General features: G+C 37.8%; 3 protein-coding genes across 5 annotated transcripts; 2 read left to right on the top strand and 1 right to left on the bottom strand.

Annotated features, from left to right (window-relative positions):
* Positions 1–509: 509 nt before the first annotated feature.
* Positions 510–10,786, top strand: LOC121958305 (protein naked cuticle homolog 2). Of its 3 annotated transcripts, XM_042507201.1 has the most exons (10): positions 512–586; positions 670–696; positions 827–900; positions 6,784–6,838; positions 7,796–7,887; positions 8,205–8,315; positions 8,444–8,579; positions 8,676–8,819; positions 8,921–9,380; positions 10,702–10,786. In XM_042507201.1, exons 1-9 carry the CDS (start codon positions 562–564, stop codon positions 9,352–9,354), a joined length of 1,098 nt encoding a protein of 365 aa, XP_042363135.1. In that variant the 5' UTR covers positions 512–561; the 3' UTR covers positions 9,355–9,380; positions 10,702–10,786. The 3 variants fall into 3 exon arrangements, with proteins under 3 accessions (XP_042363136.1, XP_042363135.1, XP_042363134.1); XM_042507202.1 differs by lacking the exon at positions 10,702–10,786 and having other exon boundaries at positions 510–586; positions 8,679–8,819; positions 8,921–10,129; XM_042507200.1 differs by lacking the exon at positions 10,702–10,786 and having other exon boundaries at positions 513–586; positions 8,921–10,129.
* A 171-nt stretch (positions 10,787–10,957) lies between these two features.
* lrrc14b (leucine rich repeat containing 14B) lies at positions 10,958–15,374 on the top strand. Its single transcript, XM_042507199.1, has 3 exons — positions 10,958–11,245; positions 12,274–12,902; positions 13,912–15,374. The coding sequence occupies exons 1-3, from the start codon at positions 10,970–10,972 to the stop codon at positions 14,588–14,590; spliced, it is 1,584 nt and encodes a 527-aa protein (XP_042363133.1). The 5' UTR covers positions 10,958–10,969; the 3' UTR covers positions 14,591–15,374.
* A 643-nt stretch (positions 15,375–16,017) lies between these two features.
* On the bottom strand, positions 16,018–18,995 carry LOC121957955 (cytochrome b-c1 complex subunit 7). The gene is made up of 4 exons (XM_042506778.1): positions 18,935–18,995; positions 17,025–17,093; positions 16,666–16,832; positions 16,018–16,223 (listed from the first exon to the last, which is right to left on the bottom strand). The coding sequence occupies exons 1-4, from the start codon at positions 18,951–18,953 to the stop codon at positions 16,146–16,148; spliced, it is 333 nt and encodes a 110-aa protein (XP_042362712.1). The 5' UTR covers positions 18,954–18,995; the 3' UTR covers positions 16,018–16,145.
* Positions 18,996–20,643: the final 1,648 nt, after the last annotated feature.

Genomic DNA, 20,643 nt, shown 5'->3' with positions numbered 1-20,643 from the left:
TAGTCCCACTTCTTGTCAATAAGTAACTGAATTTTAATTAACTGCTTCCTTATTCATTTAAACCTATACTTTAATTAGCTAATTACACATATATGCATATACAAATATACCTTAAATCAAATATCAACAATTTTACATTATTATTTACAGAAAAAAAGATGATAAACTAGGAAATAAAATAAACATTTAGTAAGAAAATAAATTAAAACGAGCCCCTTGGTGTTTACATGGATCACTGTTTGTTTATTTATTTATTTACTTATAATTATTTTATTTTTCTTTTAAAGGACAGTCATGGGTCTCACAGCAGGCTCTCTCCCATGCTCACTGAAGCTTTAGCTTGCTGATCAGCCAAACCAAGTTTAACCAAAGAAGGAAGTGCTTGACGGTGAAGCCTCTCGCTCTGCTGCTATACTCTTTGATTGCTCACACAAACTTTCTCGCTCTGTCTTCACTCCGTCTGTGCACGCAACTCTGCGATGTTCTCCTAGTGCTCCTCTGTCACAAATGACATGGATTGGACATTATGAACTATTCTTGATCAAATGAACAGGCAGGACTATGGGCAAATTCCAGTCCAAACTTGGTGAGATATTGAATTATATGGTTTAATAGATTTTTTTTTCTGTAAGATCGGGTTTGACTTGTATTATCTTCTCTTTTGGACAGCTTCGAAACGTAGACAGAGTCCTGAAGGTAGGACAGTGACACCAGATACAGTAAACAGTAGTTTTTTTGTTTGTTTGTTTGTTTGTTTGTTTGTGGGTTGTTGTTTTTTTTTACATGTTTTTGTAAATGTGTTGAAATTTATTTTCATGTTCTGCAGGTGGTAGTTTGGCTTCTAGTGTACTGACCTGTCAGAGGGAGCTGGAAAGCATCCACAAAACCAAACTGACCGAGGTAGAAAATTAATTTATATTATGTTGTGCTTGTTTTGCTCATATCACGTGGTAATATGCTTTATTTAAATCTAATAATAGGCTACACACAAACTCTATGTGCACCCACATCAGATATTACACAACCAGAGATCCTGTGATGCTTATTATGCTTCCCCTTGAAACTGTAATGGTCTGTTGTTGATGGCTCACCAGATAAGATTTAGATGGAAACTACATAATACTGAACATATGATAGTAGCCAAAAGTCTGAGATTTTATTGATAGTCTGGTTGATAATGTAATTAACATTAACATCCTGCGCTTCATGCAGACGCCTTTTGCAATCATTTTAACCTCTGAAACGTGAGAATATTGGTTTGGCTTCTTTCAAAAACACTGAAAAAACAGAATGAGCAACTTGGCAAGAAATGTCCTGCAAACTGCAAAAAAAAAAAAAAAAAAAAAAAACTTAGTAAAAGGTGACAAAGAAAAAATCTGAAAATTAGCTGAAAAAATGTTGAGAGAAAAATGTCCAGACAACAGCTATATTTATAATTATTATGATTACATGTTTAAAATATGTTAACAAAAAATAAATAAATTAGCACTTCCTTGATTTTTTTCCCTTTCTTTTTTGTTTATTTGTGTTTGGGTTTTTTCAATAATTTTTTTCAGTCACTAATTCTTGCCATTTTTTGAATCGCTCCTTACCCTCCCATGTTTTTTGGAATAAATCAAGCCAATGTGCTCTGGTTTTAAAGGGTTAATTTAAACTATACTAAACATCACATGGGGATTTGGGGAACACTTTTCTTAACCGAATCAAGCGTCTAAAAGTAGAGAGTGTGATATAAATCCCCTTAAGGCAAATTTGTGATTTGCTAAGATCATATTAATAAAATGACAAACAACACAAAAGTATTTCAGGAGAGATATCTTCTCCAAAATGCACAAGAGTTGCATATTAAGCCTTTAAAAGTCTGTTCCCATACTAAAGGAAAAAAGCAATAAAAACACTGGCATTCCCAGCCTCCCAATACTGGTTTATTGCAGTGCCAACAGCCTAATCTCAGTTAAGCCAGTTTTGGGATAAACAGTATTTGCTCACATCATATCCAGGAGACATAAAAGGTGTTTGGAGGTAGTCGTATATTTATTCTTCCGCCCTTTCCCTCCTCCATCTCTATAAAGAGACTTCCAAGTCTGTGAAGTTCAACACAGCCGCCCCCTCCAAAACAGCAAGGTCTTTATACCCGACTGAAAAAAAATACGTCTCCACATCTGGTACTGCTTTCCTTCTCCAGTCAGACAGACTGTGAGAGGGGGGAGAGGAAAAAGATGTGGGGAGGGTGTTTGATTGCGTAAATGGCATCACATGTTAGCCTTAATGAAGCAGTCACGTTTGGATACTGAGAGGAAAAATTGCCCTCTTCATTATGTTTTTATTTAGGGGAGGCTGTAAAAGCTGTTCGCTCCTATTAACTATAAACACGTTGATTTCTTCAGTGTCACCAGATTTTTAGGGCGAATCACAAATGTTTCACGTGCTTCCAAACATCACAGGGTTCCTCGTTGGAACAGTAATTTCTTTAAACATGAGATGTAATAAACCAGCAAGCAGCTTTTTTCACTTTTCTTCAGCTTATTTGATCTTTTAATTAAACTGCTGAAGTCATGAGATTTGTGAGAGTCAACACCAGTTTTAAGGTTAATTAAGTGTTGAATGAAAGTTCTGGAAAGTTGTACAGTTTGGAAAAAGATGTCCACTCTGCCAAGTTGTTTTAAAAGCTGTGCTGGTGGTTTCTGTGCTTGTTAATGGCAGACAGCTTCTTGTGATTAGATTTTCCAGTCTAATATATTTTGACAGTTTGTGACAACACCATTGTTAACTGCGAGCGGCAAATATGTTTCATTGTGTGAGACAAGTATTGTTTCTTCAGTTTTTAGTCTTACAAGCAGATGGTTTACTGAACTGGTCTAGCAAACACTGGCTCAGGGGCCCTATATTTGCAAAATGTCATTCAAATTGGCACGTAATGATCAAAAAGAGACTCAAAATGACCACAAAGAGACACAAAAAGACAACAAAGAAATGCAAAGTAACTTTACAAAGACATAAACTAACTACAAAAGGGGCAAAACAACCACAAAGGGACAAAAACAGACACAAAATTACGTCAAAGAGACACATGACAGATTACGAAGAAATACAAAGCTAATACAAGGAGACATCAAATTATAACACAAATCACAAAAAGATGCATAATGACGTGTGTATGTTTCTTACTCTGTGTAGGAGAGGTGAAGGGATGTTTTTCATATCTGCACCAAGGGGCCCATAATTTCAAAATAATAATAAATAATATAAGGGATGTAAAGATCCATCAATCTTAGTCTTTGTATCGATTTAATGATTAACAATCCAATTAAAATGCGCCTCTGTTTTTGAAATCTCCATGGCATGTCACCATTTCAGTCCAAGAACCCCTGCTGTAAAAACATCCATGCAATGCTAACAGCCTAATTCTAGGCAGCTAATGGAAAGCAACCAAAAGAAAGAATATGAGGATATTTATTGATATTGTCCCGTATAGATCTCAGGTTTCTGAATCAAATTGAATCGTATCGTGGCAAAGTTTTTGATATCGGTCAATTAATGTTGTTGTCCAAAGGATGTATAGAATGTATCGTGATAAAAATTGTGATTTAGACCCTAACACATAAACAACTTAATGATGGTACAGATCTGGTACAGATTTTTTATTTGATGAATTCTTGAAGATAACTAGTAAAACATAAAATGTGTGCCTCCAGCTGTCAGAGCAAAAAAATTAAGGACACACAGACCCATGAACTGAATATTTGCATATTTACCCATCAAATAGCAGTGACTAAGGCTCAGGTGTCGACAGTATCACTTTCTGCACACACACTTGTTTGCTTTGCTATGATCTGTGGATTAATTGTGTGTCTTTATGTGTGTGTGCATGGGATGTGACTCACAGTGTAAATGTTCACATACACTCTGTAAATATTATAACAACGAAGAACAAACATTACAAGCAGGGTTTTAATCTATTTCACACGTCCAACTCATATTGTCTGTTGCACAGGAGTGGTTACTCTGACTTCTGCTATTCCGCTTGTTATTTTGATTGCACTGGAGTCCACCCTTCAGTCCAGTTCATAACATTTAAACTGGTGTTTGTCTGTCTCGAGTGTACACACAATAATTTAAAGCTTTAAAACCTTAGCAAATTGGCTTGATAACTTTCAAAAACATGGAGAGAGCGCAATGAGCTACGAAAGAAGAAATGACCCAAAAACTAGCAAGAAATTAATAAAATGTAAGAGAAAATTACATAAAAATTAGCTTTTAAAAAAGAAATTAAAAATAAATAAAAAGGAAATGAGCTGGAAAAGATCAAAAATTACAAAACATAATTGTAAATATTTAAGTATAATAATTATATAGTTTCCCCTAGCTTTTTTCTTTTTCCCCTAGACATTTTTCCTAGTATAAAAAAAATCTATATCTACTATGGAACATTTCTCACCAAGTTGCTAATTTCCCATTTCCCCCATGTTTTTGAAAGAAATTGCATTTTCTCACGGTCAAAAGCTTTAAGTACTTGTGGAAGGCGTCTGAAAGCAGCACAAGGAAAGTGTTGTTGCTCCAGGTTTCAAAGGGTTGAGTGTTATTATTTTGTGATTATTCAGGGATGAAATCAACCCTTGACACCCATATTGTTCAGTCACATCACTTGTTATTAGAAATACCCCGCAGACTTTATTGTTTTATTGTTGTCTGATAATATTACATATATATATATATATATATTATTACCCTGAGCTTCTGACTGTCTCATTCATATCGTTTTTAATGACACTTTAAAAATGACATACCTTTTTGTATTACATGTGTAGACAAAAACTGGGTTTCTGCACATAAAAACAAAGTCCCTGCAGCTTGTAGGCATTTATATGAGAGTTCGAGAGTTCGTACAGAATTCAGCGCAGCGTCATCTCTCTGTGTTGGATCCCCTACAGTTAAGCTTCCTCTCCAGGTATCAAGTTATCAGAAAGCCTGTTAGACATTCTTGCTGAGACAAAGGCAGCTACTGTTCCTGCCAACACTTGAAACTTTGTGATATTGGGGTGGATGCATGGATGGGTGACTTATAATGAGGGAGTACAGCAGATTACAGGATTCTACCACCTTTCTGCTACCTGCACCATCTCTTCCACTTCCCACCCTCTTTCTCTTGAAATCGAACCATCAAAGCTTCACAGCAGGCAGAGCGCGGCGGGCGGAGAGAGGAGGGTGTGGGGAGAGATAGCTGTGTTGTGCATGTGGGTGTGTTTGTTCGCTCATCTTATCTCTCCTTTTGTTGCTCATCTGCATCTGCTGGAGCATCAGTGTGAGATGAGTGATGGATCATCGTGTGGAGAGATAAGAGAAGTCTGCTGGTGCCTTCAGTTTTCTTTTGCTCTGGAGCATAGATGATCAGATGTCTTTTTTTTAATCACAGTCACAGATATGAATGTTAAAGGGACAGTTCACCCCCAAATACATTTTTTTCTCTCTTACCTGTAGTTCTGTTTATGAGTCTAGATTGTTTTGGTGTGAGTTGCCGAGATATCTATCGTAGAGATGTGTAACTTCTCTCCAACTCGGCTTGTGGTGCTCAAAGCGCCAAAAAAAATACATTTGAAAAACTTAACAGAAATGTAATTTTCCAGAAACCATGATCTGTTCACTTGAGATAATGCACAGACCTTGTTGTGAGCAGTTTAATGTAGGAACTATTAACGCATTAATACAGTATTTATCCTATATTTCATGCTGTCACAAGTACAAGTCTCTCTGCCATGAGAAGTTCCCTCTGCGCATAAAATACAAAGAAAATAGTGGTTGGACTTATGTCATGTTTCTAGGTTCAAAAAGGATTAAATGCAGAACACAAGCAAGCTTTATTGATTAGAAAACAAAGTAGAAAAAAGGATCTGGCTGGAAAGAAATAAAGCACAAGCAGAGCAGAAAGGTAACAAGGGACAGGGGACAGCAGGGTTAATGAGGGACAAGTGAAACAAATCAGGGAGAAGCAGACACTGATTAAGGCAGTTAGGAAAACCAGACATGAAAGAAGATGTGTAAACCTACAGAATAAAAACAGGTTAAAACATGAATAAATAACACAAAACAAGAAAATGAAACAAACAAAACCCAGCAAATTTCTTAAAATAACCTACAAAACAAATATATATTGTCTCTTGTAAATCTGGCTTTAGGATTTGACATTTAATGGTCATATGAAACTCCAGGCACACGTCAGTTACATGTGACGGGGAAGAAAAGGTCAAGATGTCAACAGTTTAAAGAGGGGAGCCAGCTAGGAAATGTTTGAACCGCCTTGTTTAGCTCCATCACAGCCTCCCATTTACATTTTCTTTTAACCCTTTGAGACCTGGGCAATTTTGCTTGGTTTCTTTCAAAAACATGGGAAGAAGGCAATGAGAAATGAAAGAAGAAATTACCGGAAAAAAAAATAGCAAGAAATCAGTAAAAAAAAATTTTTTTAAAAGTATAATAAAATTATCTGAAAATTAGTTTTTAAAAACACAATAAGGAAAAAAGAAAGAAGACTTAATAATTCTGTAACATATTTTTAAATATGTAATAATAATTATTATAAATATAATAATTTTGCTATTTTTGCTATTACGTTTTTTAAGTCACAAGCCCCACAGATGTTCAAGGATTGTTCAGCGTTGCTTACATCTGGAGCTCAACCCCTGCACTCATGGGACATGGAAAATACTTAATTGCTTCCTCTCTTTTTTCCCTCTCCCTCTCTTACAAGTCTGCTCTCTGATGATTCACTCTGTCTTTTTTTTATAGAACTTGTACGTAGAATTGAGAGGAAGCAAGTCTGACCGTAACTGCAACCTTCAAGGTGAGTAGAGAAGGACACCATTGCTGTGTGACTTGCACACGCCTCATATTGACATTGCTCACTACCTATATATTATAAAAGATTATTGTGCATCATCAGAGAGTTTTGATTCATGAGCTTTAATAGTTTAGCCCCCTTCTTTACCTGGTGAGAAGGAACAAGAGAAATTTAACACATCTGTTGTGTTTTTGTGTGGGAAATCTTTGACCTTAGGATGTACAGCTTTCAGTTTCCTCTCTGCTGCTAAACATTTACTGAAAACAGAACTCATAAGAATACATTAATTACGAAGGCACAGTTTGTTAACACAAAATTAAAGTCACTCTCTGTCAGTCTACCTGATAACGCTCTGCAGCGGTGAAAGAAGTATTCAGACCCTTTACTTAAGTAAAAGTACTAATACCACCCAGTGAAAATAACGTGTCTACATTGAAAATTGTATTACAAAAAGCTACAAAAAGCTAATAAACAGTACTTAAAATATTAAAAGTAAAAGTACACAATGCAGAAAATTCTTCCAGAAAAGAACATTCCAAAATAATAAAAAAAAACACCTCAAGCTTCAAAATTAAAAAGAAAATATAAAAACACATGCCAAAAAATCTAAATTATTTTTTTTAAAAAAACAGAAAAAATAACCAAAACTCAAAATTATAAACAAATTAAGAATAACACCCCCCAAAACTCAAAAAAAAAAAAAATTAAAAAAGAAAAATACTGTTTTATATGCAAAAATCTTAATTTGTAAAATAACTTAAGCTTTCAGATACATTAAGTGACGTAAAAAGTACAATGTCGCCCTCTGAAATGTAGTAAAAGTGTGAGAGTAATAGTATAAAGCAGCATGAAAATAAAATACTCAAGTAAAGTACAAGTACCTCTCATTAATATTTAAATACAAAACTTGAGTAAATGTACTTGTTACATTCCACTACTGACACTCGGTGTGTTGTTTAGTGGTCCTGCCACCAAAGACGACACCTAATGGAGGTAACAGCGTGCACTTTCGGGTCCATAAACAGACAAAGAAGAGGAGCAGCCATGCTGGTGTGAGTTTGTAACTCTGTATTTCTGCAACATTTGCAAATCATTTTTGAACTTTCCAAACAACTTGAAGTACCAGATGGGAGGGATTGTAGTGTGTCTGGATAATTACAGCAGTGATTACCGTGAGATGTGTTCTGATATGGCCGTCTTTGCAAAGTCACGCAGCTGATACTAATCAGCAACGTATTTTAATCACACATTGAGGTTTTACCAATTCTGAAGGCCCCATGAGCCAACTCACACACCATGTAAATTACTGTAAACTTTAATTCTACCTAATAAACGAACTCCAGTTAAATGTTTACTGTTTTCCTGACAGTATGTGCACACACGGGTCACAGAGTGTAACATGTTGCCTGATGAGGACACTCAGCAGGAGTGGGTCTTCACCCTGTATAACTTTGACAACAGTGGGAAGGTCACCAAAGAGGTAGGTTTCTTTCATGCATATTATTTGAACTAAAATGCTGTGCTAAGCAGCTTTCTTGGTACATGGTGTGTGTGTATATGTGTGTGTGTGTGTGTGTGTGTGTGTGTGTGTGTGTGTGTATTCTGCAGGACATGTCCAGTCTGATACACTCCATGTATGAGGTTCTTGAAGCATCAGTCAAGCAGCCTCACAATGACACCACACCCCTGAAGATAAAGCTAGTCATAACTCCATCAGCTGACCCAGAAAATATCTCACAAATAGGTAAAAATGACTATTTATCATGAGCCTAAACATTGAGGACAACACCAAACCACAGTCACTGCTGTGATGATAATGTCCTTGTCTTATTAAAAACAGCAGCAGAGAAGGATCAGAGTGCATCTCAGCAGGCGGGACCATCAATACGAAGGCTTTATAGTGAGGATGAAAACATAGAGCGCAGAAACCACTACCTGGATCTAGCTGGCATTGAAAACTATACCTCCAAGTTCGACAATACAGGTATCATTTCAGCATATCGGTACACAAATACTTAATTTCATGAACTTTTACATTTTTGACTTTGGAAATTTCAAGTTGCTTTTCTTCTTTTTTGCCACCAGAATCTCCCTCTCAGGAGCCCGGTCAGGATGCTCACTCTGCTCTGAAGCAGCACCATGTGGTGATCAGAGAGAACTGCATATCTCCCAGAACTCCCAGAGGACTCTCTGTCCCTCAAAAGAGCAAGGCTGTGTCACTGGATAAAGACAGGAACGGAGGAGAGGGAAAGTCCTGCAGGTTACATGGTCATCACCCTGTGTCATGGTGTCATCCCTCCCAGTCTCAGCCAGCAGCACACAGCGTCCTCCTGCAGCGCACTCACAGCAAGAGGCTTCGCTCCAGGGTACAAGACACCGCCTCACACCTTAGACCCACACTGGGAGGAGATAGGGACATATTTCCAAACCTTCTGCCCTCCTCTCCAGCCCAGAGACATGATCACCACCATCACCATGAGCATCATCATCATCATCACCATCACTACCACCCTTCATAAAAGCATTTTGAACACATGTGAGACTGGTGAGAAGAGCTGGTGTAGACAGGTGACTTGAAATGTGGTCGTTTTGGAGGTTAAACTCAGCAGGTCTTTGAATCATCTTGTGATTTTAATAGTGTGGTGGAATCAGGCTAAAGCACTGTTATCTAATGTAATCGAACCCTTAAAGATGACCTCAACTAACCCAGAAAGGCCAGTACAATGTTTACTGAATGCTGTTTTTATAGCCGTTCGGATTGACAGGTTCCTCTCAGGTAGATTCCCACTTGCTTTAAAATTATTTAAAAGAGATACATATTGATACGAGATTGAAGAGATACATATAGTGTGAATACAGTCAAATAATGTAGATATGAATATATAGAATGTTTTTACTGAAAAGCTATTATTTTTGACATAGTTAGTATTTGCTCCCTGGCCAACTATGTGTATTAAAGGTCCAGTGTGTGATTGCAGATTGCAACCAGCTAAAACTTCTCCTGGTAAGAATTCATTCAGTGCCCATTGTTTAGGAGGGTTTTACTAGGAGTCAAATTATCTGCAGAGGTCTCTTCCTTTCCAAACAAACGCATCTGGTGATTTAAATCGGTAAAAATGTTGGGGAAAGTAAGAAAGCCGTTCCACATTTTAAAAAATCATTACATTTTTTAATTTTTTCTTTTTTCAACCCTATAAGGAGACAATGACCTACTCTCAATGTAGATATAAACAGCTCAATTCAACATGACAAAAATCCTTATTTTCAGGTGATTATAAACTAAATAAAACATACGTATTATATTATTTATATATTCCATTTCTGCCAATATATCCACCCTAATCCCACACACTGGACCTTTAATGACAATGAATAATTTCTCAGTTACTATTTTGAGAGAGATCATCTGGGATTGGGCAAACAAAATTTTCTGTGATGAAAAACTTTAACATTAAAACTATAAAATGTTAAAACAACAACTGTTTGCAATTTAATTTGCATTTCTTTCACACTGACAGTTAATATCAGGTTGTTTTAGATGTTTTGCATCTACACCAATGTTCATATCAGGAGAAATCAATAGTGGAAAAGCCCTTTAATGAGGCAGAAAAAGTAAAAACATACAAACAAAAAAAAGCACCTTATCATAAGCTGCCCTCTCAAATGCATCAAACTTTACAAACTGATGTTGTGTCTGTATTACAGATTTGTTTGTTCCTGTTTTCTGTTCTATTTCTGCTTTCACAACATTGTTTTCTTGGGTCTTGGCAGCTCGTGTGAGTAGCGTAGGCCTCACAAAGAGGTGTTATGAATAGTTTTCCAGCGGCATTTAGATGTCATTTCTACTTATCTCTCTCTGGCAAAAGTTGCAAATAGACACTGCCCCGACGAAGGACGTGAGACAGCTGTTTCTATTAATAACCTCCAGCCTAGTGTTACCTACCATGAGACCCCTATGCCTCACCACAGCAAGTGTGGTCCTGGACAAATACACAACACGCAGACAGACAGCAACAGAGGAAATCAACAAAGCAGCAACAACAGAGGAGGCCAAACACTGACACGCAGAGCTGTTCGACTGCAGCTCCTATCAACAACTCACAGACCTGCTGGTAGAAAAACAAAAACAAAAATATGAAGTCACTGCGATTCCTGGCTGCAGAGGGCTTCATTCACAGTGGCCCGAATGCTCTGGAGAACCTCAACTGCTTGTCTTTTAATCTTTACCCACCTCTCTTTAAGGCCTGCTACCTGCATGAGCAGGCTGACGTGCTGCATGCTTTGGTCAAGGCATGGCCTCTTCCTGTGCTTGATCTGCAAAGACTCCTGGGAGTGACAGTCGACTGTCAGGTGGACCTCACCTCCCGCACCTGTCGGCTGTGTCTGCAGGCGATTCTGACTGGCTTAAAGGTATTTGGATGGTTTTGGAATGGGATGAGACTGTATACAATTTTATCATGGATCGCGATAGAAAAACATCATTGATCACTGTGATTTTCCATTATTAGAATAATTGTGAATATCAAGTCCAGCAGCACTTAAAAACACTGCTGAGCAACCAAAAATAACAGAAAATCTGCACCAACAGGCTGCATACGCACCAACTTAAAAAAAAACAAAACAGAAAAACACCATAACTGCAACTGCAAGAAGATCAGGCATTCATATGAAAAAATGGCAAGCCATTTATGGTGACTTAACAAATGTTTCTTTTGAATATTTGCTTGTTGTTATTTGTTTGGTTTTTTTTTAAGTAAGCTAGAGTAATTCCAGTATGTTTTAGTGCCACTTTAAAAGTTTTATTATTATTCTGATTATTATCAGGATATTGTGAATCACAATTACTTTAGCCAGGATAACCTAGACATAAACATTTTCAAATTGTCCCATGTTTAGCATGGAGTATAATATGCCTCATTACATTTATTTCATGCTTGTGTTTTAGTTCTTGGCCTCTGTGGCCTAATTGGCTTAAAGACACTTGATTTTGACTTATTGGCTTACAAGAGAGTTCCCACAGTCATGAAATCCCAGGAAAACGTACAAAGTAAGAAAAACTGGAGGAAGAAAAAACATGAATATACATTTTGTCTATGGTTTCAAATTATGTTAACTAAAATCCCAAAACACATCTAACATGGTATTACTAATTCCAAATCTAATTCTACTCCGTTTGACCGAACATTTATGAGATATTTCCATAAAAAAAAACGTCCAACAAGAAATAAGTTTTAATTATGTATTGCTATATTGCTATATAGGCCTATCCATTTTTAAACAACTTAAAAGTCATTAAAATGGAGTAAGATATTACATAAAAAGTTGTGTAAAAGTTTTCATTGATAGAAATGTGTGGGAACCTTGTTACAGTGATCATAGGTTGACTAGATAGTCACTGTGAAAGATCTGACAATGATTTTTTTCCTCGTTTTCTTTAGGATTATGTTCTGTCACCTCCGAGAACCTACGCTAAGAGCCTGCATGTGGTGGACTTGACTGCCCTGAGGGACATCGAGCACCAGGCCTGCCCCTGCCAGTCCACCTTGGGTCGTTGGGCGAGAACCCAGCTCCTGACCCAAATGTGCTATGAGACCATGGTGGCCATGCAAGCCAGCGACGTGTCCCGATCTGCCTTTGAAACATCTATTGATGTCCGTCTCAATGGCTTCGTCACAGGCCGCAATTACGAGCTGGTGGCTCAGGCCTTCCTCCTCCTCCGCTACTGTCCGCTGAAGCCTCGTTTTGTGAGTTTCCGGGCTGATTCCCTCACTCTAAAGCAGCTGTTTTATGTTCTTCGCCTGGCAGAGCCTGAGTGCATCTCAAAGCTGGAGGTGGTCCACAATGTTCCCCTGGAGGCCACACACTTGGAGGTGCTGCTGTCCAAGGTGGAATTCCCCAAATTACAGTCTTTGACCCTGCCGGCTGGGACGCTGGATGTTAGGAGGTTGGGTTCTGGTGATGAAGATGTGATGTCCATCATCGGCAACCTGCTCGCACAACTGAGCAGCCTGACTGAGCTCTGTGTTGGTTTCTCCACTCTGACTGGACACCTTCGCAGACTGCTTAGGTGAGTAAGTGGACATATGGAGGGATGAAGATGGACCACAAGGTGTCCTTGTTTGTTATGTGAATGAGATGGACGGCTCTTATGTCTGCCTCACATGCACTTTGCAGCATCAAGAGCTTTAATATAGCTCACAATAATCACCTTTAACCAGGGCTGCAGCACATTCCAGCTTTAAGGCTCTTATCAAGCGGTGAGAGGTATTTTGTTGTTAAAATTGCTGACAAGATGCCAGATTGAGGACAGACAGCTGCACCTGGCCACAGCTGCAGGTTAGCCAAAAACCTGCTGGATGGACTTCAGTCCAAATGAAAATAGAACATGAGCACAAACACTAGACCCGTCGATCACAGTCTAGTGCAAAACTGTACTTAAAAGAATTATTTATAATTTTATAAGTCTAGTCCTACACGAAAAATCCTTAATGAGGACTTAGACAAACAAAGCTATGTGTCTCATCTTTAAAAACCGTGCTCAAAAGTTGCTTAGGCACAGGAAGTAGAATTTTGATTCTATGCCCAAATCCCACTGGGTCTGACCTGACATGACCTGCTGGATTTGGGCTGCGCTGTAGTTTCTCTATAATCACTGAGGTTTAATCAGGTCAGGTTTGCAAGTTCATGTCTCAAATGTCTGTTACCACACTGAAAAGACTGTAGTTGACTTAAGTGTGTTTTGAATATTTTATTTTTGTATTTTTAAATGCCTTTGCGACAGCAATAGCTGTGGCTGAGGGCATTATGCTCTTGGGTTGTGTGTCTATCTGTACATCCGTCTGTCCCATTCTCATGTACATATCTTTAAGAACACCTTGCATGTGGAGGAATTCCAGTTTTTCAGTGGAAATTGGGGTTTTTAATCAAGTGCTGCCATGGTTCAGGCTCAGGGACAAACACTAACCTAAGTGGGCCTAAACTTTTGTGCCCCACCATAACTCTATTAGGAACGTCTGGTACCGCTTACCTTTCTCACGACACCAATTTATTTCTTTTTACTTATTTTCTTTACCCAGTCCTCTCAACACTCCACTGCAGTGCTTGGAGTTGGCCAATTGTGGCTTGAACCGCTTGGACATGACGTACCTGTCCAACAGCCTCCACTGTGAGTTTCTGGTCCGCCTGGACATCAGCGGACACGATATCTTTGGCTCTTTCTCCACCTGTTTCCACAAACTGCTCTGCCGATGCTCAGCAACACTGGTCAGCCTGACCCTCGAAGAGTGTGACATCAAGGATGAGCACATGGACGCCCTCACTGCCGCTCTGGCCAACTCTCAGGAGCTGGAGGAGCTCAAACTGCTGGGAAACCCTCTGACCTCTGCAGCCCTGCGGAGGTTATTCTCCACGCTGTCTGCGGATTTTCCAAAGTTAAAATACATAGAGGTTCCAGTTCCCCGCGAGTGCTACTCTGAGGATGTCACGTATCCTCTTTGTGATTCAGACCTGCTGCAGTACAACAGGGAGCTGTTTCAGGAGGTCAGAGGTCAGCTGATGGGGATCCTGGAGGGAGCTGGTAGAGGGAGTGTGGAGGTGTGCACACCAGTCATGGGGGCCTATGACCCAGACATTAATGAAACCAGCAACGAGCTGGGAGTGTCCATATTAAAATCTTTTAACAGCGTCATTGGGAATTTTATAGGCAGCATAACTGAGGTGGACAACAGGAGATCACAAGCTCAGAAGGAGAATTAATGGGTTTTTCCTGTGAAGGGGTTAAGAAAATGGACTAACAGAAAACAGTCATGAACTTAAGCAGACCTAGGGCTGGGCAATATTTTGATATCATGTTAATATCGTGATTAAGACTAGAAATCTTAGATTTTGGATATTGCAATATTGCAAGTGTTGTTTTGTCCTGGTTTTGTAGGACGCATTTGAGTAAAGTTAAGTCATTTTCCAAACTTACCAGACTGCTCTAGTTCTTTTATTATTTGTCTTTTCCCACTTTGTCATTGTATATACACAACTCATGATTGTTTAACAATAATCTCATTGCATAAAATTAAGAAAGCACCAATAGTCAGCCTTACAAAACTGTCACAATATTAATATCAAAGTCTGGGTATTTTATCAAAAAGACTGATTTTGCCTGTATTGCCCAACCCTAAGCAACCTGAATCTCCAAAAGTTATAGAAATATTTATTTGTTGAGAATTACTTTCTTTTCAAGGCCATTTTCTTAGGAAAGACTAATTTTGATAACTATTTTAGCTAGCATAGACAGCTAGAAAACTGTCATCATTGTTCTACGCATGAGTGAAGTCACAATCTGTGAAATTAGATCGAGTAAACCAGATTTGTTTGGATATAGTTTAACATCCTATTTGTGCTAGCAAGTGAAAATTTGAATTTGGCCAAAGTGCTCTTTGGGTTTACCAATACATATCTCGGGAAAAAATAGAATCGGTCCCACTGTTTTGTCATGCTATACTTAGTATTTGAACAGATAGAACTACTGTTTTCTTGTATACATGTCTTTATATATTCAGGACAAAAATGGTAGTCCCATGTTAAAAAAATATATATATTCATATGGAAGACATTTAATAAAAAGATTAGCTTTTTTCTTTTCTTTTTTTTTTAAATCCTGGCTTTGAATATAAATAAAAATATGATTTTTCATATGATCAAAAAAAGTTTTGATGTCAAATACTTGCCCAAAGTATGTCAGTATTAGATTTTAAGACTTTAGACCCATCAGAAGAAACAGTGGCATTTGTCCTTTTCATACAAAATTAACTCTTTTGGCACAAATGGGATATACAGGACTTCCATTCCTGATACAGCATTGTCTCAATAGAGGATGACTGTTCATTTTCTAGTGTTTCCTACAGTCTGAAGGAAAAAAGATGTGCAGTGCAGGTAGATGTAGCTGCACTCGTGGTTATGGTAGCTACTTAGAGTTTGCTAAAGATATTTTCTTACGTGAATATGTTGTATATGTTCTTGTGTCTATATTTCGGTTTAAAGTATGTACATAACTGGATTTGTGAACATAAGGAGCACTTATTTGCTACATTGGACTGATCCAAATTCAGCGAGTATAACTGCAACTGTTTGTCATACTAATATATCAAACTGCCTACAATCCATTACATAAAAAAGTGACCTTCAACATCTTTCAAAATGTACATTTTTTTAATGAGCACTGTTTTATATAGGTAAGATTTCATTTTAAATATTACACCAGGGGACAACCATTCACCAACTGAAGACTGAGGATTAACACCTCTGACCAGGAAACCATCTATTTCTTCATCCACTCCTCCCTTTCTTTCCTCTCACGAATCACCTCCTCCAGATATGGTGTTAAGTAATGGACGTCCTGAAGGGAAAAGATACAAAGACAAATATGAGGTTAACAAATAAAATCAAGACATAAATATCACAACTCAAATCGTTTTAGCTCTAATAGTTTTGCAACTTCACATTGGTAGAGGTGGAGGTTGCTGTGATCAAAGATCCTCAAAAATCTGTAATTTATTGTTCTTTTTCTGATTACCACCACTTAAAATGTTTAATTTTCACATTATGACAACAGTTTAATACTTTACACTGAGAATTCATTATTTTTTCCATCTGGCTGCAAATTTATTTAGCAGGTAAATCAGTTTGAACTAAGCGTTTGGTGTGAAATTATTTCAAGAAAATGCTACTTCAAATATCTACATGCCAACTGATAGAGGATCAATGCAGTATAATATAATGTCTGTGCATTAACCTTTATCTCCACCCTGACATAAACCTATTTGATTAGTTAAATGTACCTCATCATATTTCGTCCAATGTTCTTTAGGGAGGATCTGCTGCTTCATGGAGAGATCCAGAGCTCTCTTGATCCTGAACATCCTTTCATTGTACTGGGCCTCTGGAAGTCTCCTCAGCGCCTCTTTCACGTCTGCGTCCTCATAGATTGTGTCATCACGCATTAAACCTGTCAGAGAAAACATGCAATGCTGAGGATGCTAAATGGAAATTCAATGACACAATAGCTCATATTTATCCCAGAAAATGACATCTCGTCCTAGACTTTTCATGGGAAGTCTTAGCTTACTGTAACTTCAAACAAGTGACACTGTACAGTTTAATACTAAAAAAAATTTTTGATTAACATAGTTGGGCTTACCAATTTTGTTGAAGCCACTCATGTTGTAATACCATTTGCGCAGCCCAAGCAGGAGCCTGCCTGTTGCTACTGTGAACGTTAACAAGGAAGACACACAGACAAGATCAGTCAGACAGTAGAAACTTAAAAAAGAGCACTATATATATATATATATATACATGCACGCACACGCACACACGCGCACACACACACACACACACACACACACACACACACACACACACACACACACACACACACATATCTCACAAATGTGCGGGGACAGGAGTTTGATTCCAACAGTGATGCTTTGTTATTACTGCTTCAGTTCAAATGAATCCATGTTGAAAAGTCTCAATACTAGTTAGAAATGCTCAATACTGTTTTAGTCAGTTTTTTAATTTGTTTCAGTTCAATTTGCTATGATCTTTGCCACAGTATCAAGTGAGAGCCACACAAAAAGCTCAGGTCATCTTGTTGGACGCCCAGCATCCTCTACAAATTAGGGTTGCCACACTATCGGATTTTAAAGGTATGAACACATCTTAGCCATTATCATGATTTCATAGTATCACAGAATCACTGTTGCTATCTGTCAGAATGATCCTTTAAGGGATGTAAACTGAAGGGGTTTCTTTTGGCTGATCATACATTTTATTACTGTTATTAAAGCTTGTTTTTTAATGCTCATGTAAGTCTCCCTTTCAAAGTCACTAAAATGAAGGTGAGATTCTGTCCAGTTGCACTTTTTTGAAACTGTAAATAAGCCAATATATTCAGTATAACTGTCAATGTTCATACTATTGTATACCTTGAAATAGCTACAGTGCTGCACCCCAAGTTGAAAGTGTTATTTTTTTTCTATTATTGAGTCAGTTTTAACATTCGCTATGATCTGCTGATTTGGTTACTCAATGTGAAAACTAAAAACCAGTTAATAGAAAGTTTCAGTGTGTGCAGTTAAGTTACTGTTATATATTAAAATAATCTTTGCCACCTGCTCAACGTCAGAACCACACTGAAAGCACAGATCACTTACTGTACTCCCAGAATCCTCTACATAGTGAATTTAATTTGCTTTCCTCAAAGCCGAGGTTTAATCTCCCGAGAGGTGACACAGATGGATATGAGAGATCTTTTCCTTTCCATCAGAATTTGGCCTTTTAATTAACTGGGATATGGCCTGTGATTAACAGTGCCACCTTTTGCTTTTTTTCGCCTACAATGATGATTATTGTGACAACAAAAGCAGTGACACTCACATGTGTATTAATCTGAATGAATTTATGTATGTCTTTTATTATTTGTTTTCCATTTTAATTATTTTTGTACTCAGTAGTAACTTTTACTTTGCAGGCCAATCTGCACAGGCTAATCTGAAGCTTTATATTAAATAATGTGCCTCTCCTGTGATTTACAACTATTTTAAAACTGAACTTTCAGATAAGAAAATTCAGTCGTTTATGACAGTCATTAGATAATCTGCCAACCTACGCCCCATATAACAACATATGACACAACAGTGGCTATCATGCTAAGGAGCTAACACTGGCTAACGTGTTATAACAACGCATCAAACCACAGCTGAAAGCGAGAACAGCTGTATAGTATCATATTTAGTAACTTTTAATCAAAAAAAGAGACAGAAGAACGAGGGTCTAGATGTACTACAGACATATTTTACTGTGATTAGCGCCAGTGGCTAACTTAGCGCTAAGATACCTTTAGCACCCTTAGCTTGTGTTAGCACGGGGACACTAAAGGACACACACAAGTCAAATGCGCCAACAGACATATTCAGTCAGGCAAAATGAACACCACACAATATCATGTGTTACAGTATAACACAAGCCACGCCATATGAGTATTACCCGATCCTGAGCGTGTTAATTTGCGAATAAAAATGTAAGTAAGGAGCGATGTTCGTTTACCTGGTGTCCTCGACGCCATTTTTTTAACACTGAGAACGAACGCGGTGGCTTATGGGTAAGACGCATTCAGGTCATTTGGCCATTTCGCAAAGGTCACGTGTTTACAATACACAGCCCTATAGAAGGGTTATGTGTCTGTTTACAGCAGGGATACTGAAGCTGCTTTACTTAAGGGCCACTTTTGCCAAATAGCAGGAGACCAGGGGCCAGAGGCAGCAGTCTCATACATGCTTCTAGGATTTAGGGACATTTTTAGGATTTAAAGACGTTTTAAGAACTAAAGGACATTTCTAACATTTTAGGACTTTTTGAGGATTTTAGGACATTTCTGTGATAATAGGAAATTTCTAGAACTTTTGAACATTTTTAGGATTTTAGATCATTTTTAGGATGTAAGGACATTAGGGGCTTTATTTTGATGCTGTTTTATGCACTCTGTAACTTCATATATACAAAAATAATTCCTAGTGTGAATCACTTTATTTTTACTGTGATTTACGAAATGGTTTGAGGGAGCTGCTTGGCTCCCTTATGGAGTTCAGATTTGGCTTATGAGCTGTAAGTTAAGTATCACTGGTTTACAGCTTATTTGGCGACATTTAGAGCAATAAAAATCTATAAAATTAAGAAACAATTTTGAGTAAAATGGTTGCACAGATTCTTAAGAGTACAGATTCTTAAGTAAATGTAGCAATACAAAAATGTTTAAATACCTCGTTACAAATAAAAGCTGTGCATTTAAAACCTTATAAACCAGTTTAATAATTACAACAAAGTTGAATGTCTGATAGGCCTACTGAAAGCAGGGCTAATATGGTTTTACCTCGAGAGTCTGTGTGTAGTCATCATGTCAAAATGTAGTCCTGTAGACACTTAAGCAGTCTGGTGACACTTATGCCTGGTCTGTCTGTTTGTGGACAGATTTTTTTTTTTTTTTAATATTTTATTTTCACTTTTCAATCTGATGACAGTTGACAAACAAGACAAAGTGCAAAGCACAACACAATATAGAACAGTACAATAAGGAAACGAAAAATAGCCTCACATGAAAAATGCCACAATATTAATATAATAATAATATGCCACAATATTAATAATTCAAGACTAAAAATGAAATAAAAAAGAAAAGAAAAGATACTTTGCTTGTTCAATTGCCCAAGAAAGTCAGGGTCTCTATGGAGGAGGAGTTATGTTGCACTGAGCCAGAAAAGGTCCCCAAATTCTCAAAAATAGCCCTTTCCGTGTATTAGGTTTATCCAGACGTAGTCTTTCCATCTGAATAACAGACATCATCTCTCTGAGCCAATGTGTAAAGCAGGGTGAGTTGGTAGATTTCCAGGTCAGGAGAATAAGTTTCTTAGCAACCACCATTGATAGATGTAGGGCAGTCTGTATGTCACACGACAACTCGAAAGTCCATGTAGAGCAGCCGAAGATAGCCAGGTCGTGGTTTGGTTGAATATCCCTGGAATAAGCTTTTGAAAGCCATTCAAAGATTGTAGTCCATAAGTTGTGTAGAGTGGGGCAGAAGAACCAGAAAAGGTGTGCCAATGATCCTTCCGCAGAGAAACACTTGTCACACTCAGAAGACACTGACGGGAAGATGCGGTTCAGTTTTGTTTTTGAATAATGAAGTCTATGCATTACCTTGTATTGAATCAACCTGTAACGAGAATTAATAGAGCAGCAGAGACATTGCCTCTTCCCAG

This window comes from Plectropomus leopardus, chromosome 18 (assembly GCF_008729295.1).
Source record: "Plectropomus leopardus isolate mb chromosome 18, YSFRI_Pleo_2.0, whole genome shotgun sequence".
Lineage (NCBI taxonomy): Eukaryota > Metazoa > Chordata > Actinopteri > Perciformes > Serranidae > Plectropomus > Plectropomus leopardus.
This window is presented reverse-complemented; position numbering and strand designations above follow the sequence as displayed.

Excerpts from the sequence above, each read along its gene's own strand:
- LOC121957955 (XM_042506778.1), bottom strand. Across the intron at positions 16,833-17,024 it reads GAGTGGCTTCAACAAAATTG|GTTTAATGCGTGATGACACA; the intron begins GTAAGCCCAACT and ends TTTCTCTGACAG. Across the intron at positions 16,224-16,665 it reads ATTGGACGAAATATGATGAG|GACGTCCATTACTTAACACC; the intron begins GTACATTTAACT and ends TTTTCCCTTCAG.
- LOC121958305 (XM_042507201.1), top strand. The coding sequence starts at position 562 with ATGGGCAAATTCCAGTCCAAACTTG. Across the intron at positions 587-669 it reads CAAATTCCAGTCCAAACTTG|CTTCGAAACGTAGACAGAGT; the intron begins GTGAGATATTGA and ends TCTTTTGGACAG. Across the intron at positions 8,580-8,675 it reads AGAAAATATCTCACAAATAG|CAGCAGAGAAGGATCAGAGT; the intron begins GTAAAAATGACT and ends TATTAAAAACAG.
- lrrc14b (XM_042507199.1), top strand. The coding sequence starts at position 10,970 with ATGAAGTCACTGCGATTCCTGGCTGCAGAGGGCTTCATTCACAGTGGC. Across the intron at positions 11,246-12,273 it reads CGATTCTGACTGGCTTAAAG|GATTATGTTCTGTCACCTCC; the intron begins GTATTTGGATGG and ends CGTTTTCTTTAG. Across the intron at positions 12,903-13,911 it reads CACCTTCGCAGACTGCTTAG|TCCTCTCAACACTCCACTGC; the intron begins GTGAGTAAGTGG and ends TTCTTTACCCAG.